Source organism: Schizophyllum commune (assembly GCF_000143185.2).
Source record: "Schizophyllum commune H4-8 unplaced genomic scaffold SCHCOscaffold_14, whole genome shotgun sequence".
Lineage (NCBI taxonomy): Eukaryota > Fungi > Basidiomycota > Agaricomycetes > Agaricales > Schizophyllaceae > Schizophyllum > Schizophyllum commune.
Window position 1 is genome coordinate 987,104 of NW_026089551.1, and position 16,355 is coordinate 1,003,458.

Consider the following 16,355-nt stretch of genomic DNA (forward strand, 5'->3'; position numbering starts at 1 on the left):
GGTAGGACACCCTCCCTCCACTCCCCCTTTTTCATACGCCCGCTGACCCCCTTTTGAAGGATATTTGGACGACTTTTCGTCGACCCCGAGCCGCCGGAGGCACGCGGGGGGTCCCTCGGTGATGGATGCGACGAGGGTGGGTCACCCTCTCGCCCCCCTACTTGTCGTGAAGCCACTGACTCACTTATACAGGATGTTTTTGACGACAATTCGGCGAGGGGGATCCGCCGGAGGCGCGCGTGGGGTTACTCTATGAGAAAAGCGACGAGGGTGGGTCACCCTCCCCCCTCCCCCCTCCGTTCTAATCGCAAGCGGACTTAACCTCCTTTCGCAGGATCTCGCGCGACTTTCGGTGAGACCGCACCGCCGGAGGCAAGAGCGAGGTTCCTAGATGAGATTTGTGGCGGGGGTAGGTTACCCTCCCCCTCCCCCATCTCCTCAAAATCGTCAGGAGCGTGCCGACGCCTTGTACTAAGGCGATTTTTCGCTGGGATAGAGCCGCCGGAGGCGTGCGCGGGCGCCCTAGGTGAGCATTGCGAAGGGGGTGGGATACCCTCACCCCTTCCCCTTTCCTTCTTGAACGCGTATTGACTCTGGCTCAGCCCCTCCCCATTCCCTTCCTACTATCGACGAATTACCGCTGTCGGCAGTTTGTGCCCGCTTGGTCACCGACGATCAACGCCTGCTGTCGGTATGACGAAGGCGAGGGGGGAGGGGACTTCTCCCCATTCCCCCTTCCCCCTCTCCGGCGAGAGCGGATGTCATATCATGGCGGTGAGCTATCATATTCCCCAATTTTCCCTCCTATCCCCTCCTCCTTCCCGTCGCCTCCCCGTCTCCCCTCCGCGCCCTCCCTGCCCTTTCTCGGCGCTTTCCCCTTCCACCCTCACGCTCTCATCTACACCCTCCCCTCCGATATCCCTCCGTTACCCCTTCTATCCACGACGCGCGCCACCTTCAACGCGATTCTCAAGCCTGGGAAACCGTGAGATGGTGCGCGACGGCGAGGGAGGGGCACTGAGATGGGAATTGGTGCGCTTGGGGCGTGCGTTCTCATTCACGCGCTGACGTTTCTGCAGTTCTGGTGCGATGGAACGACTGCGTTGACGCGCTAGCCGCCTTCGTCCTTCGCGAGTGGAGGAGGGAGGGGGAGGAGAGCGAGCACTTCGGTCTTCACGAGCGAGGGAAGGGATAGCAGAAGGGGGCTCGTAATGAGCAGAAGGCGAGGTGGATGTCACGCGCCCTTCTCTCGAGACTTGGGGTGGGTTTTCGAGTCGCTTTGACTCGCACTCGACGACGCGACGGCTCTGCAAGCGTCGGGTGGGGTGTAGCTCACGAGTTCAAATAATTATGACTTTGTTATTTAGATAGAGCGATGCACAACGCTTAGAACAAGCGGACGGGCTTGCCCGTGGTCGTCTTGATGTGCAGCGACCTGACGTTTTGTCAGTTCTTCTTGAGCAGGGGGACCAGCAGGGAGGGTGAGTGGCAAGCTCGCGATTTCGGTAGAGCGGGACTTGATTAGGGCTGAATGAGCGAGCGGGGATGAGATAGGATGGATTTTGAGTGATAGGGAGTCCCTTAGCGACGCGGGGGGAAGGGGGATGTCGCTCTCACTCACGCTTTTCAGGCTTTCGAGTGAAGGCGATGGCTAGGGATTCCGAGAAAAGTCGCGGTGCGGCTGGTAGTAAGCGTCCAGACAGAGTAGTTTACCATTCTATCGACGAACTCTGCTGTTGACTCTGTTTACAAATCCCTTCCCCCTCCCTCCTTCGATCCCGAACTCGGAAATCCCCGCGCGCACGAGGCGCTCGCCACCGATAACCAGCACGCGTTCGACTTTTTCGACGACGAGCGCGCATCGCGCGCGACAGCCTCACGCAGGTCAACGTCGTCCCCGGCTTGGCTGGCGCACTCCCCCTCCTCGCGCTCCCGCACATCACCAGCGCCGCCATCGGGTGGCAGAGCGGCGACGCGGACATCGACGGCGCGGTCGAGCTGATGTGCAAGGCGTGGCCGGAGCTGGAGGAGCTGGAGATAATGCCGGATGCGCCGTGGAGCATACACGATGCGCTTGCCCCGTATACCCCGCGAGTGACCTTGCGCACGCTCATCCCGCTCGCGCGGCACTGCCCGAACTTGAGGAGATTTTTGCTCACGTATCTGGACCTCTCCGACATACCCGATCCGGTGGAGCTGCGAGAGGACGAGCGCGTCGAAAACAGGCCGATCGTGTTGGAATTCATGTGCTCGGTATTGTCGTACGCGCAGGTGAAGCCAGTGGCGGCCTTCCTGACGAGCGTCTTTCTTAAGGGAGGGATAGAGCGCATAGAGCCCGGAATGTCAGAGGAGATGTGGGGAAGGGTATGCGCGAACATGGGCATCCATCTCGGCAAGCTGGACTTTTCCTCATGTGAAAAGTATATCGTGTAGGTGGAAGTGCCGCCAGTTTAGAGACTTATAGTGACCTTCGAACGTAACTTGAGACCGATCACGCCTCCACCACGACCATCCCAGCCTGGGATTGTGGCACGGCAGACGGGGCACCTGCAGCAAGGATTAGAATGATACACACAATGAATACGCTTCTGTGTCTTACTTTGCCTCCAATCCTTCCGGCGTATGCGCCGCACGCAACATCGCGGTCTTGACGGCCGTAAACAGACAGCTCCCACAGCAGATATGGCCGCAGGGAGTCAGTGTCGCATTGGTCGGCGCGAAGAAGCATATTGGGCAAGTGTACTCGGCGAGGGGCGTCTGCTTGGGCGGTGGCGCGGGCAAAGCGGGCTCCGCTTTGGGCTCGGGTGTAGGTGAGCGCGTAGCGGCGCGCTGTTTCCCCTTCGCGTTGGCAGAAGGAGAGGGGGGCCTGTCAACGACCCCCAGCCCAATGTCGGGCAAAGTCTCGACGTCGGCGTACTGCTCCGGCTGCTCCAGTACGTCCGCGACTGTCAGGTCAAAGCCAACTTCCCCGGGGCCCTCGCCAGATAGAGCCTGCGTGTTTCCCGCCGAGAATGTACCGATTTCTGATCCGTCGTGCGGAGCGTGTATAGCAGCAATCCTCCGCGATCTTTTGGGCTGCCTTGGCAGGCTGACTGATCTGTGCTTGCGCTTCCTGTCTCCAGACGTAAATCCAGCCGCGGACGTACTATCAGTGAGGTCAAGAGAGCCTGGAGTAGATGCACGAGAGCGGGAACGAGAGCTGGTGACGGAACGCGCGGCGCGAACGAGAGATGCGGCGCGTGAGCGAGGCTCGCGGTTCCTGCTGGTCATGGGCGTTGGGAGAGGAGAGTCGTCCGCTCGCGTGTAGCCCCTGTCGACGTGTCGCGCTCGCTGCCCGCATCGACTCGCTGCTTGGCATTCACTCTTCCCGCAACTACTGGGGACGTCGACGCGGCAACCGCGGATGACGACACGATTGCGACGGCGTAGAGAGGACGCGAGGACGCGGGGACGGGAGGGTGGCTGCTTGGTGGGATGTGCTCGCTGTCGCGCCGGCTCCGACGAGCTGTCAGCGGGTACGCGGTTGGGTGTGCCAGCGATCGCAGGAGGAGAGAAGGGCGCGAAGGCTGCCGGCACGCCAGCTGTCAAGGCGCGACGTCATCGCCGCGGGCTTCCGAGTCTGCGTTCGAGTCCCGCGCGACTTGTCGGGTGAGCGGTGGCCAGACGGCGAGGCTAGGTAGACTCGAGTCAGCATCGAGATGGCGGTCTCCGACGGTCGTCCCTGCGCGCCCCGCGTGACGTGACCGAACATCAACCGTCGCGTTTCCTAATCGGTGAAAAGTGAGAAAATTCGCATCTACGACCTCCTGTAATTGCTATCTCGCGATCCGCTGCAGCTAGCGACTTCGGACAGCGTGCGGCGGGAGTGCATTCACCAAACTAAGAGGTCCCCGAGGTTACAAGTCGCTGCAATTACTCGCTCCTTTACTATTCCCTCCGAACTCGCTGGGAAAGCGTGACACCTCCGCTCTAACAATTGTGCAGGCTCGAGTCCTTCTCCGTTCCTTGTCGTTCAAAGACAAAACTAAAGGGTGTGGGTAGGCCAACCTCTCTGCAAAACAACTAGTCCCTCCCCCTCCTTGCTCCCCTCCTCTCGATTTTTCTCTCCCAGTCACTCTCCTCTGCCACCAGCGCCCACCATCACAGACCATCACAGACCCCGCTCCAGACATCACAGACCCTGCTCGAGCCATCAAAAATCATCCGTTATCCACGAAAATTATTCCGTGATCTCGCTCGGACGTCGTTTGATGGCTATTAATCGCCATCGAGGGCTCGCCTCGGCCCCCCTTCCGTCGTACGAGCTCTCATTTACCTTCCGCGAGCTGATCCGTAGCTGCTCGAGACACGGCCATGGGTCGGACATATAAGGTAGGGGCGTGAGGTGGGTGCACATTCTGCCCATGCTACATGCTACAGTGAACACAACGAGTACAAGGCTCGAGATAGGCTACAAGCGTATAGGTGACAAGCGCTGTGGGTGAGTGGGAGAGAATGGACGGAGCGCAGGGGGATGGAGAGTGCAGCCGAGGTGTTGACGGATGAGATGTAAAGGTCGAGGGTGAGATGAGACGCCGACGGGCGAGACTAGCCGTGGTCGAGGCTGCGGGGATGTTCGAGAGGCTGTCGAGGGGGTGAGAAGATAGAGCAGGAGACGAGAAGACCGAGACTCAGTCGAGTCGATTCGAGCATGGTGAGCATCAAGTCGAATGGATCGAAAGCCGAAATCAAGGGTAGAGTCGAGACTCGTCGGGTTGCCACACAAGTCAGTCATGAGCAAGTCGAGATCGAGAATGAGTGAGTCGAGACCGAGACTGAGCAAGTCGAGATCGAGAATGAGCAACTTGAGACCGAGAATGAGCACGTCAAGACCGAGAACGAGCAAGTCAAGACCGTGCAAGCCCAACAAACGAGCTAAACAGCCAAGGTCATATTGCATAGTACACATCATGACAGGAGTATAGAAGGCTTCGCAGAAACAGTGAAGTCGTGAGAAAGCGCTCGAGAAGGTAGAAAGGTATCCGGGAGGTCAGAGAAGCGCTCGAGGGGTCAGTGAGATGCTCACAGCTGCATCGGAACATTCGAGGGCCAGCAACGCACTCGCGGGTTGGCAACACGCTCGCGGGTCAGCAAAGTGCTCGAGAGCCTATCTGTGTGGTCGAGAAGGTCTCGAGTAGGTAAGGCTGCCCCGGCCGTATCACCTCGCTCGGCGGACAAAGATCCATGGACATATTAATTGGGGGGCTTTGTAGATCACTCGGGGGCCTTCGTAGATCGCTCGGAGGGATTCGGGCGTTATGAGATCGTTCGGGAGGCGACGGACGATGATGGGGAGATCTAGGAGGGTGAAGAGAGTGCCGGGAAGCTTGGGGTGAGCGCTGGGCAGCTTGGCGTAAGCGCTAAATGGCTCAGGGTGAGCACGGGAAGCTCGAAGCGAGACAGATTCATAGAGGGGTCGCGCTTGAAGCGAAAAGCGAGGGTGAATGACGAGCTCGAGAGCGGAAGCGGAAGCGAGGATGGCGGGCAAAGTGGAAGGGCCTGCTTCAGAGCGAAGGCGAGGGTCAAGGTCGCGCTCGGGGGAGGCGAGGCGATTGCCTTGGGAGGACAGGCATGGCAGTTGACTTGAGAGCGATGATAGAGGCTACAGCTGAACAAGACAGTGAAGAGTCAGCGTTTGACCGACGAGTATGAAGTAGAGCACGTACCTTATTACCCCGCTCGCCGGACGGAATTCTATTGCTTCAGCGCTTGAATCGACGGGAGAGCATCGGGGCTAAATTCGACGCACGAGAGTCGACGAGAAGTAGTTGGGGTGAAGCCGCAATCGCACGAGAGTCGCCGAGGTGAAGCCGAGGTAGTTGAGTGAAGCCAAAGTCGTTGAGCTTGCGCGACAGGGAGAACGATGCTGGAAGCGTCGATGACCGGCAGATTGCGCTGGGGGCTTGTTGCTCGACTTTGCGCGACGAAGATGGTGCCGCCGAGTGGATGGCGGCGTCAGCGAGTTGTTGAGTCAGAGCGCAGGCGCTTCGGAAGTTGGTGACTTGATTGCCGAGCGTCGATTGGCGCCCGCGGGATTCTGCAGCGTCGTGAGCTGTCGGCTCTCGCATGAGAAGCAGGTTACGCACCATATATCCCTGCTCGGCGGACGAAAATACATTGCTTCAGCGCTTGATGAGGTGGTTGGCAGGAACGAGGGAGCGACGCGGGAGACTTCTCACTCGTGGACGAGCGTGCGAGTCGTGGGATGGCGAGGCCGGCGGTCGGCGAACGGAGATCTCGGCCGTGAGTCTTCCAGCCTCGTTCAATGAGCGAGCATGATCCGCGTCGTCGTCGTGATCTGGGCACTTGAAAGAGCCGTATCACGCACCGCGCGGCGGACGACAACCTATTCCTTCAGCGCCGTATTCGACGAACGAGGCGTGCGGTAACGAGGGCGAGTCTCGGTGCGACGGTCTAGAGCAGATTGAGAAAAGATTTCTGGAGGGGTGGAGCGTATCACGTACCGTCAATGCCCGCTCGCCGGGTCAATATTCATATACTCGTCCACTACAGTGGTCTGCGTGTGACGACTTGGTTGTATTCAGAGGCGAAGCGTTGAGTCTTGTTGCCCGTGGCGACGAGGAGGCGTAACAACTGAGCGAAAGCGTTCGTAGCTATTGCGAGCTTGACACGACGACGAGACGACATGGGAGGAAAGACACGACGCGCAAAGCACCGCCACCGAGAAAGACGGGCGGTCGGCGGCCCGAGAGCGCACGAGAGCGACCGAAGGCTCAAATTCCTGGCGTTCAGGGTCGCGGAAAGACGGGAGAACCTACCAAAGTCGGAAGGTTTTGACGAGAAGCCCATCGGAGTCAACAAATCGACATTTCTCCCCGTGCGGGGAATTTGCCTGGACCACTCCGCACGGGTGCCTGAGTTTAAGAGATCTTGTTCTTCACGATACACGTGTTCTGAGCAGCGCGACGCTCAACGCAGAGATCGCCGCTAGAGGGCTTTCCCCGTGAAGTTTTCTCGAGCGAAATGAGCAAAATAGATGGAAATTGACATTAGATAGTCGGAATGAGTGAGAAGACAGGCCCCCCGACATTTCCAAAGTCACCTGCAGAGCGAGGAGGCGGTCGACGGGGCGGCGCGCAGACACGGGCAACGATGGTGACGGCCGGGAACAAGGAGCGTGCCTTAAGCGCCGGGCGCTTACCGGCTTCCGCCCCGCGCCCCCGGTCGTCGGCAATTCCCGACCGCACTTCCCCCGCCCCGCCTCTCGCGTTCTGCGCCCATCGCCATCGCCCCCCGTACGTTCGACAACGGCATCCTCGTCGCCAAATGATCCCCCTCGCATCTCCAACGAATGGAACAGGCAGCACAACGGGATCGTTCGAAAGCTTTCGAACGACGCGGCTACTGCTTCACGACGCGATCTCAGCCTACGGCACCTATCCCCCATTACCCCCAGCACCCACGATGGGTCCAGGCATGTCCCAGACGCACCTCCGAAACATCTCCGAAGGCGCACTTGGTGTCGGTCAGCAGGGAACACGTCCTCCCTTATCGTAACTGAAGGTCGAAGCAAGATGTATGCATACCCGATCTGAATATCCATGGTAAGTCGTCACTTGGGTGGAAATACCTGACCTCCAAGAAATGAAGGGGGGGACATGGGAGAGACGTTTTATGCAATTCCGACTCATGTCCGCCGCGTATCGAGGTCTGTAGGGCGTCGGGATGGTCTTTTTGAATATGTGGCGTCGCTTTTGGTCCGTTCGTACATTCACCGCATGGGCCTGCGCTGACTGGCTAAACACAGATACATAGTCTTCGAGTAGTATACACGCGAATTTGGAAGTTTGGACAGCCCCGGCGCAATTCCCACCTTGCAATACACACCGTCTCCTCGTCCTCCCGCATCTTCCCCATCACGAACGCGCCCTATACACAACGCCCAGCCCCATGTACGTCACTACGGCTATACTACCTAACATCTTTCGAAAATTACGACGCTCCCCGAACTCGGCCCCGGCGTGCAAATTGCCGAATATCCGTTCGCAGCCATTCACCTCCCTCACGACTTCCTCCGCTTTACGGTAGGTGGATCCTTCCGAACGCGACGCTCTAGACACTCATACATCTGACCAGAAATTTGGAAGCTTGATGCGCGCCGGCGGAGGCCTCGGCGCGTCCGCGCCCACCCTGCTATCCTCACCTTGGCGAGAACAATGGACCAGCCCCAATTTCCCCTCGCCGAGGACCGCCAACCATCTTGACATCGCCGCATACACGTGTCCCGCTACTGCCGTAGCTTTGAGATAGCGAGTTGGTGAGGAGGAGGCGCTTCTGGCGCGCCGCCCTCCGCGCAGCTCAAAGCCTGCTAAATGGAGATAGAGCCTGATGGCAGCAAGTTGGACTCTTTCCCGGTCTTTGCTGCGTCGCACCCGCGCCACGTCAGCACCGCCACGTGTCGCGCGCTCTCTGCGACCTTACTGACGCTGTTTCCCGGTGGACGCGGTCGAGTAGGTGCTGTACAACGTCCTGCAACTTGCGCGCCACCCAACGGACAGATCGCATAAGCCCTCGTACTTCCCCGCCGGGGGCCACGTGCGCGGCATCCCAAGCCCGGGTGAGCGAGTCTCGACGCACTTTCTGCACGCTCTGACTGACATTCGCGCAGGGGAAGCAGCGGAAGATCGAATGCGCGCTCTGCGCGCATCCCCCCAATCTTCCGACTTTCCGGTGGGCGGGTCCCGGTCGCGGATAGCCGAGGTCTGATCCGGAAATATGCGACGCCGGTCTGGAAGATTGGGCGGCGACTGGGCACGGCGTTGGGCCGTTTGCGAGGTATAAAGGGTAGGGCATCTAACCGCTCCAATCAGCAATTCACCCCCTCCCCATTCTCTCCTACCTCCCCTTCGCCTAACCGTCCCTTCGTGAAGGATTTCTGACCACCGTCGTATGTGATTCCCCTGATCCTTTGCTTGTTCTGAGACTCACAACCTCTTGCCTTTAGGTCAACCGTCTCTCTTCGGCACATTCACTGGTAAGTCTGCCTCCCTTACTCGCTACTACTTGTTATACTCACCCCACTCCTTATTCAGATGCTCTACGAACTATTGGTGCTCGCGCTTGCATTCCTACGAGCGCTCTACGCATTTACTGATCGCTTTCACAGGCTTCTTGCAACGCGCACCATCAATCGACACCAAACGCACTTGCCGGTTTCGATGCTCCACGGGCATGTCTATAGCTCTCTATCTATCTGTTGTACTTCCTAACTCATTAGACAGTGATAGCGCTGCACGTCGCTGCCTGACCCTTGCTCGCCGGGTAAGCACGGGCTGGATTTTCGGTGTCGCGCCACCCTGACCGGGCGTGCTCTAGGCCATCACGTCGACCACCCCGACTTGCTACGGCAACTCTCATCTCACCACCATCAACGCCGACGCCGCGCTCATCTTCCGCGCCTCGATGCACGCTCAGCAGGCATGCAATTGAAGGTCGGGGGACGCGGGCGACTTCTTCCGCAACTCCCGAACTCTCTGACTCGGCGCGTCTAGCACTCCAGGCGATGCGGTTGGCGCTGTGGTACGCGGTAAGCACGAGCTTATCATTCATGCCTGCTTATCTTGACGGGCGAGACAGAGACCACTCGACGATGCTCGGCTTGGAGCGGGCCGCCGTACGGCCTCCGACGGCGCCTGGGCTGCAACTTCCCTGTCGTCTCTGTCGATGAGCAACACGATGGTCTCACTATAGGCTCATCCCGGTGAGTCTGCACTCTTTCTCGCCTCCAGCTGCACCGCGCTCAACGAAGACATAGAGCGCGATCTCACCCTGAAGCCCCGCCACCTTTTCCCTGCTCACGACGCGACTTCGAAGGCGTGCGAGCGTCGTCAGTGTCGGTGAGCTAATGTCCCTCCGTCGCGTCCCAAGGCTCACCTCAGCGCAGGCCGATGAGCGCGGCGTTCGGCCTGCCGTTGCCCACCCCCTTGCTACCTCTACGTCGGCGCCTGAGCTATCCCCGACTGTCGTCGTCACCACACGCAGCGATTCAGGACACCTTCCGCCTCCTTCTAGACCCTTTGCCCGGGTCATTCCGATAGCACGCGATGTTGCAGGGGGCCTTCTTCGCGAACCTCGGAGGCCGAAGGTACCCAACACAGCCGTGATAGAGAGCTGAGGTTGAAGGGGGACTGGTGAGTACACGAACGCGCGTCAAGTCCTACACTGGAGGGCGATATCGCATTTTATGTCTCGCCTTTACGTCGTGCTGACTCCTTTTCAGACGTTTTTGGTGGACACCCGGGCCGCCGGACTCATACACGCACGCTCTCGGGCGAAGGACGCATTGAGGGTGGTCCGCCCTCGGTCTTGGTGGGTTTGCTCGCCCCCCTAACGCATTCAGAATCCCGCTGACCCTTCCAAAGTAGAATATCGACATGCCCCGTGCCATGACATGCACACGCCGGCTCCCTCTGCCGATCTAGGTGAAGAGGGAGGGGTATATCTCTTTAAGAACTGGAGAGAAGGCATTGCTGCGCGCCGGTGAGTCATGCTCAGTATACATTGATCGCGCTGACCCCTTCCTCCATGATTTCTCTTAGATTCCTCGACCGCCGGAGGCACGTGTGCGCTCCCCCTTCCAGAGTACGCGAGGGGGAGGGGTCGTCCCCACCTTCTCAAGGGAAAGGGACACGCTGGGAGGGGGGATGCTAGGTGAGCTATGCACTTTTCTGACTTTATACTTTTACAGAACGCGCTCACTGAAACCATTCTCAGATCAGACAAAGCCGCCGAAGGCACACGCGCGCTGCCTCGTGCGAGATGCTCGATGGATGGGGGCGGGGTCTCGCCCCACATCACCCCAGGTGAGAGCGATATGCGGAGGCACTCAGAAAGGACGCGGGAGGGGAGCGAGATTATCGGTGAGCTGATCCCTTTACCGCTCGCGCTCCTTTGCGATGAAGACCACGGCGAGGGCGGGGGTACCTCCCCCCCTACCCTTTCGACCTCATCGTGCTGACCCCACTTTTGAAAGATTTTGGAACGAAGTTTCGCCGACCTTGAGCCGCCGGAGGCATGCGCGGGGTCCCTCGGTGAAGGATGCGACGAGGGCAGGGTGCCCTCCCTCCCCCTCCGCCGTTACGAACAGACTAATTCCACTTTACGCGACCATCGGCCAACCTTTTGGCGAGGTCGAGCCGCCGGAGGCGCGCGCGCACCCCCGGTGAAGGCCGCGAAGACGGTGGGGGCCCTCCACTTTCTTTCCGACTTGAGTCAGGTTGGGGGACCTTGACCCCTTGTATGATGTCCTTCTGCTGAGCCTGAGTCGCCGGAGGCGTGCGGGACAGCCCTCGAGGGGGGGTGCGACGAGGGTGGGGGATCTCTACATCCGCCCTCTCTTAACATAAGGCCCCCCTTCGCAATTTCTTGAGTGACTTCAGGCGTGTTCGAGGAACCGGACGCGAGCGCGTGCCCCTTCGTTGAGGAGTGCGACGAGGGTAGGTCTCCCTCCCTCTCCTTCCCCTGTCATAAGCGTACTGACCAGCTCTTTATAGACCTTGAGACAATTTTCTACGGCGGCAAGCTGCCGAGGCGTGCGCAGGCTCCCTCGTGCGAATGACGCGACGGGGGAGCGTCCTCCCCCACCCTTTTAAGGAGAAGGGATGGCTGTGGGGACGCTTGAGCGCGGGAGGGGTTAGAGTTGTGGGTGAGTTATGCCCCTTCCTTGTTTTCGGCAAGCTTACTGACCTCCATCTTCGCTAGGTTGAGCCGCCGGCACGCTCACGCTGATCCGAGCGAGCTACGCGATGGGGAAGGGGGTCCCGACCTTTATGAGCGTGAAGCAATCGGCGAGGGGCGCCTTTTCTCGCAAAAGAAGGGATGGGGTCATCGGCAAGTCATTTCCATCCCGTTCTTTCTCTTGCAGCGTACTGAGTGCCTCGCCTTCGCAACCAGGTATAGCCCTTGGTGGCATGCTGGGGTGGGGACCCGCCCCCACCCCCCATTCCCAAAGCCTAACAATTTCTCGACAGGGTCCAGCCGCCGGAGGCGCGCGTGGGCCCCTAGAATGAGCGATGCGTCGAGGGTAGGACACCCTCCCTCCACTCCCCCTTTTCCATAAGCCTGCTGACCTCCTTTTTAAAGCTATTGGGACGACTTTTCGCTGACCCCGAGCCGCCGGAGGCACGCGCGGGGTCCCTCGGTGAAGGATGCGACGAGGGTGGGTCACCCTCTCGCCCCCTACCTGTCATGAGGATCCTGACCGTCTTATACAGGATCTTTCGGACGACGCTTCGGCGTGGGGGAGCCGCCGAGAGCGCGCGTAGGGTTGCTCTATGAGAAAAGCGACGAGGGTGGGTTACCCCTCCCTTCTACTCACATTCGGACTTACCACCCTTTCGCAGGATCTCGCACGACATTCGGTGAGGCCACACCGCCGGAGGCGAGAGCGATTTTCCCAGACGAAAGTTGTGGCGGGGGTGGAGTACCCTCCCCCTCCCCCATCTCCTCAAATCGTCAGGAGCGTGCCGACGCCTTGTAAGGCGATTTTTCGATGGGGTCGAGCCGTCGGAGACGTGCTCGGGCGCCCTAGGTGAGCATTGCGAAGGGGGTGAGGTCACCCTCCCCCTTCCCCCCTTTCCTTCTCAAATGCGTATCGATTATAACCCGGCAGACAATATGGTACCTCCCAATTGCCGGGGCCATGCACGCGCTCCTTAGGTGAGTTCTACGAGGAGGGTGCGATACTCTCTACATCCCCTTCCTCCTATCGACGGCTGACCGCTGTCTGCAGTGCGCTCGTGCCCGCTTGGTCGCCGACGGTCAACGCCTGCTGTCGGTATGACGAAGGCGAGGGGGAAGGGGACTTCCTCCCCCTTCTCGCTCCCCCCTCTCCAGCGAGGGTGGGTGTTATATCATGGCGGTGAGCTATCCTATTCCCCAACGTTTTCTTCCTATCCCCTCCTTCTCCCCTGCCCTCCCCCTTCTCGTCCCCTCCCCGTCTCCCCTCCGCGCCCTCCCTGCCCTTTCTCGGCGCTTTCCCCTTCCACCCTCACGCTCTCGTCGTCGACGCCCTCCCCTCCGATATCCCATCGTTACCCCCCTCCCCTTCACGACGCACGCCACCTTCTACGCGATTCTCAAGCCTGGGAAACCGTGAGATGGTGCGCGACGGCGAAGGAGGGGCACTGAGATTGGAATTGGTGCGCTTGGGGCGTGCGTTCTCATTCACTCACTGACTGTCTGCAGTTACGAGTGCGATGGAAACAGCCGCGTTGACGCGCTATCCGCCCTCGTTCTTTGCGAGGGGGAGTGCGAGCGTGCGGTTGCTCACGTTCTAGAGGAAGGGAAGGGATTGCAGGAGGGGGCCCGTGGTGCGAAGAAGGCGAGGTGGATGCTACGCGCCTTTCCTTTGAGCTAATCGGGGTGGGGTTCCGAGTCGCTTGGACTCGCGCGCGACGACGCGGCGTCGAGTGGGGTGTAATTCACGAGTTCAATTGAGTACGACTCTGTTATCTAGATGTAGCAATGCACAACGCTTAGAACAAGCGGACGGGCTCGCCCGTGGTCGTCTTGATGTGCAGCGACCTGACTTTCTGTCAGTTCTTCTTGAGCAGGGAGGCCAGGGGGTTGAGGCCCTGACGGAGGGTGGGTGGGTGGCAAGCTCGCGATTTCGGTAGAGCGGGACTTGATTAGGGCTGAATGAGCGAGCGGGGATGAGATGGGATGTGTGATGAGCGGAAGGGTGTCCTTTAGCGACGCGGGGGGAAGGGGGATGTCGCTCTCACTGACGCTTGGCAGGCTTTCGAGCAAAGGCGATGGCTGGAGTTCCCGAGCAAAGTGCGGCTGGTAGTAAGCGTTCAGACAGCCTAGATTACCATCCTATCGACGAGCTCTGCTACCGACTCTGTTTACGCGCCGTTTCCCCCTCCCTCCTCCGATTCCGAACTCGCGAATCCCCACACGCACGAGGCGCTCGGCACCGACGACACGCACGCGTTCGACTGTTTCGACGACGAGCGCGCATCGCGCGCGACAGCCTCACGCAGGTCAACGTCGTCCCCGGCTTGGCTGGCGCACTCCCCCTCCTCGCGTTCCCGCACATCACCAGCGCCGCCATCGGGTGGCAGAGCGGCGACGCGGACATCGACGGCGCGGTCGAGCTAATGTGCAAGGCATGGACGGAGCTGGGGAGCTGGTGGAGCACGCTCGATGCGCTTGCCCCATATATCCCGCGAGTGACCTTGCGCACGCTCATCCCGCTCGCGCGGCACTGCCCGAGGTTCAAGAGGTTTTTCCTCACGAATCTGGACCTCTCCGACATACCCGATCCGGTGGAGGTGCGAGAGGACGAGCGCGTAGAAAACAGGCCGATCGTACTGGAGTTCATGTGCTCGGTATTGTCGTACGCGCAGGTGAAGCCAGTGGCGGCCTTCCTGACGAGCGTCTTTCCTAAGGGAGGGATAGAGCGCATAGAGCCCAGGATGTCAGAGGAGATGTGGGGGAGGGTATGCGCGAGCATGGGCATCAACCTCGGCAAGCTGGACTTTTTCTCATGTGAAAAGTATATCGTGTAGGTGGGAGTGCCGCCAGTTTAGAGACTTATAGTGACCTTCGACCGTAACTTGAGACCGATCACGCCTCCACCACGACCATCCCAGCTCGGGATTGTGGCACGGCAGACGGGGCACCTGCAGCAAGGATTAGAATGATACACACAATGAATACGCTTCTGTGTCTTACTTTGCCTCCAATCCTTCCGGCGTATGCGCCGCACGCAACATCGCGGTCTTGACGGCCGTAAACAGACAGCTCCCACAGCAAATATGGCCGCAGGGAGTCAGAGTCGCATTCGTCGGCGCGAAGAAGCATATGGGGCAGGTATACTCGGCGAGGGGCGTCTGCTTGGGCGGTGGCGCGGGCGAAGCGGGCTCCGCTTTGGGCTCGGGTGTAGGTGAGCGCGTAGCGGCGCGCTGTTTCCCCTTCGCGTTGGCAGAAGGAGAGGGGGGCCTGTCAACGACCCCCAGCCCTATGTCGGGCAAAGTCTCGACGTCGGCGTACTGCTCTGGCTGCTCCAGTACGTCCGCGACTGTCAGGTCAAAGCCAACTTCCCCGGGGCCCTCGCCAGATAGAGCCTGCGTGTTTCCCGCCGAGAATGTACCGATTTCTGATCCGTCGTGCGGAGCGTGTATAGCAGCAATCCTCCGCGATCTTTTGGGCTGCCTTGGCAGGCTGACTGATCTGTGCTTGCGCTTCCTACTTCCAGACGAGGATCCGGTCGTAGACACACTATCAGTGAGATCAATGGATCCCGGAGTAGATGCACGAGAGCTGGCGGCAGAACGCGCAGCGCGAACGAGAGATGCGGCGCGTGAGCGAGGCTCGCGGTTCCTGCTGGTCATGGGCGTTGGGAGAGGAGAGTCGCCCGCTCGCGTGCAGCCCCTGTCGACGTGTCGCGCTCGCTGCCCGCATCGACTCGCTCCTTGGCATTCACTTTTCCCGCAACTACTGGGGACGTTGACGCGGCAACCGCGGACGGCGACAGTCTGAGGAGGAAGTCCGATTGCGACGGCGTAGAGAGGACGCGAGGACGCGGGGACGGGAGGGTGGCTGCGTGGTGGGATGTGCTCGCTGTCGCGCCGGCTCCGACGAGCTGTCAGCGCGTACGCGGTCGGGTGTGCCAGCGATCGCAGGAGGAGAGAAGGGCGCGAAGGATGCCGGCACGCCAGCTGTCAAGGCGCGACGTCATCGCCGCGGGCTTCCGAGTCTGCGTTCGAGTCTCGCATTACTTGTCGGGTGACGGCGAGTCCAGCTGGAATCGAGTCGGCGTCGAGTCAGCGTCGAGATGGCGGTCTCCGGCGGTTGTCCCTGCGCGCCCCGCGTGACGTGACCGAACATCAACCGTCGCGTTTCCTAATCGGTCAAAAGTGAGAAAATTCGCATCTACGACCTCCTGTAATTGCTATCTCGCGATCCGCTGCAGCTAGCAACTTCGGACAAGGTGCGGCGGGAGTGTAACCTTGAAACTAAGACATCCCCCAGGTTACAAGTCGCTGCAATCGCTCCTGCCTGTGTTATTCCCTCCGAACTCGCTGGGAAAGCGTGACACCTCGGCTCTAACAATTGTGCAGGCTCGAGTTCTTCTCCGTTTCCTGTCGTTCAAAGACGAAATTGCAGGGTGTGGGTAGGCCAACCTTTCTGCAAAACTGCTAGTCCCTCCCCCTCCTTGCTCCCCTCCTCTCGATTTTACTCTTCCAGTCACTCTCCTCTGCCACCAGCGCCCACCATCACGGACCCCGCTCCAGCCATCACAAATCGTCCGTTATCCACGATAATCATTCCGTGATCTCGCTCGGACA

At 59.8% G+C, this 16,355-nt stretch overlaps 7 protein-coding genes across 7 annotated transcripts; 4 read left to right on the forward strand and 3 right to left on the reverse strand.

Moving 5' to 3' along the window:
- Window positions 1–898: 898 nt before the first annotated feature.
- On the reverse strand, window positions 899–3,749 carry SCHCODRAFT_02693680 (uncharacterized protein). The gene is made up of 8 exons (XM_050346858.1): window positions 2,600–3,749; window positions 2,469–2,547; window positions 2,183–2,402; window positions 1,881–2,129; window positions 1,622–1,681; window positions 1,382–1,527; window positions 1,166–1,307; window positions 899–1,126 (listed from the first exon to the last, which is right to left on the reverse strand). Exons 1-8 carry the CDS (start codon window positions 3,268–3,270, stop codon window positions 936–938), a joined length of 1,758 nt encoding a protein of 585 aa, XP_050197512.1. The 5' UTR covers window positions 3,271–3,749; the 3' UTR covers window positions 899–935.
- Window positions 3,750–5,088: 1,339 nt separating this feature from the next.
- On the reverse strand, window positions 5,089–6,128 carry SCHCODRAFT_02556798 (uncharacterized protein; the record flags this gene model as incomplete). Its single annotated transcript, XM_003027331.3, has 3 exons — window positions 5,089–5,641; window positions 5,706–5,733; window positions 5,785–6,128. 3 exons carry the CDS (start codon window positions 6,126–6,128, stop codon window positions 5,198–5,200), a joined length of 816 nt encoding a protein of 271 aa, XP_003027377.2. The 3' UTR covers window positions 5,089–5,197.
- A 1,151-nt stretch (window positions 6,129–7,279) lies between these two features.
- Window positions 7,280–7,928, forward strand: SCHCODRAFT_02643459 (uncharacterized protein). Its single transcript, XM_050346327.1, has 2 exons — window positions 7,280–7,757; window positions 7,808–7,928. Exon 1 carries the CDS (start codon window positions 7,327–7,329, stop codon window positions 7,555–7,557), a length of 231 nt encoding a protein of 76 aa, XP_050197513.1. The 5' UTR covers window positions 7,280–7,326; the 3' UTR covers window positions 7,558–7,757; window positions 7,808–7,928.
- Window positions 7,929–8,051: 123 nt separating this feature from the next.
- SCHCODRAFT_02519126 (uncharacterized protein) lies at window positions 8,052–9,489 on the forward strand (the record flags this gene model as incomplete). The annotated part of the gene is made up of 7 exons (XM_050343411.1): window positions 8,052–8,084; window positions 8,669–8,730; window positions 8,931–8,947; window positions 9,005–9,034; window positions 9,093–9,110; window positions 9,167–9,321; window positions 9,376–9,489. Coding segments are annotated over 7 exons (429 nt in total), but the record flags the coding sequence as incomplete, so codon positions are not given.
- Window positions 9,490–10,438: 949 nt separating this feature from the next.
- SCHCODRAFT_02115678 (uncharacterized protein) lies at window positions 10,439–11,487 on the forward strand. The gene is made up of 4 exons (XM_003027155.2): window positions 10,439–10,539; window positions 10,599–10,710; window positions 10,774–10,919; window positions 11,033–11,487. Exons 2-4 carry the CDS (start codon window positions 10,704–10,706, stop codon window positions 11,288–11,290), a joined length of 411 nt encoding a protein of 136 aa, XP_003027201.2. The 5' UTR covers window positions 10,439–10,539; window positions 10,599–10,703; the 3' UTR covers window positions 11,291–11,487.
- Window positions 11,488–12,064: 577 nt separating this feature from the next.
- SCHCODRAFT_02673202 (uncharacterized protein) lies at window positions 12,065–14,573 on the forward strand (the record flags this gene model as incomplete). Its single annotated transcript, XM_003027156.2, has 7 exons — window positions 12,065–12,082; window positions 12,142–12,217; window positions 12,273–12,350; window positions 12,402–12,534; window positions 12,791–12,919; window positions 13,246–13,370; window positions 13,798–14,573. 7 exons carry the CDS (start codon window positions 12,065–12,067, stop codon window positions 14,571–14,573), a joined length of 1,335 nt encoding a protein of 444 aa, XP_003027202.1.
- A 17-nt stretch (window positions 14,574–14,590) lies between these two features.
- On the reverse strand, window positions 14,591–15,398 carry SCHCODRAFT_02518737 (uncharacterized protein; the record flags this gene model as incomplete). Its single annotated transcript, XM_003027334.2, has 2 exons — window positions 14,591–14,687; window positions 14,740–15,398. 2 exons carry the CDS (start codon window positions 15,396–15,398, stop codon window positions 14,591–14,593), a joined length of 756 nt encoding a protein of 251 aa, XP_003027380.1.
- Between the last annotated feature and the right edge of the window lie 957 nt (window positions 15,399–16,355).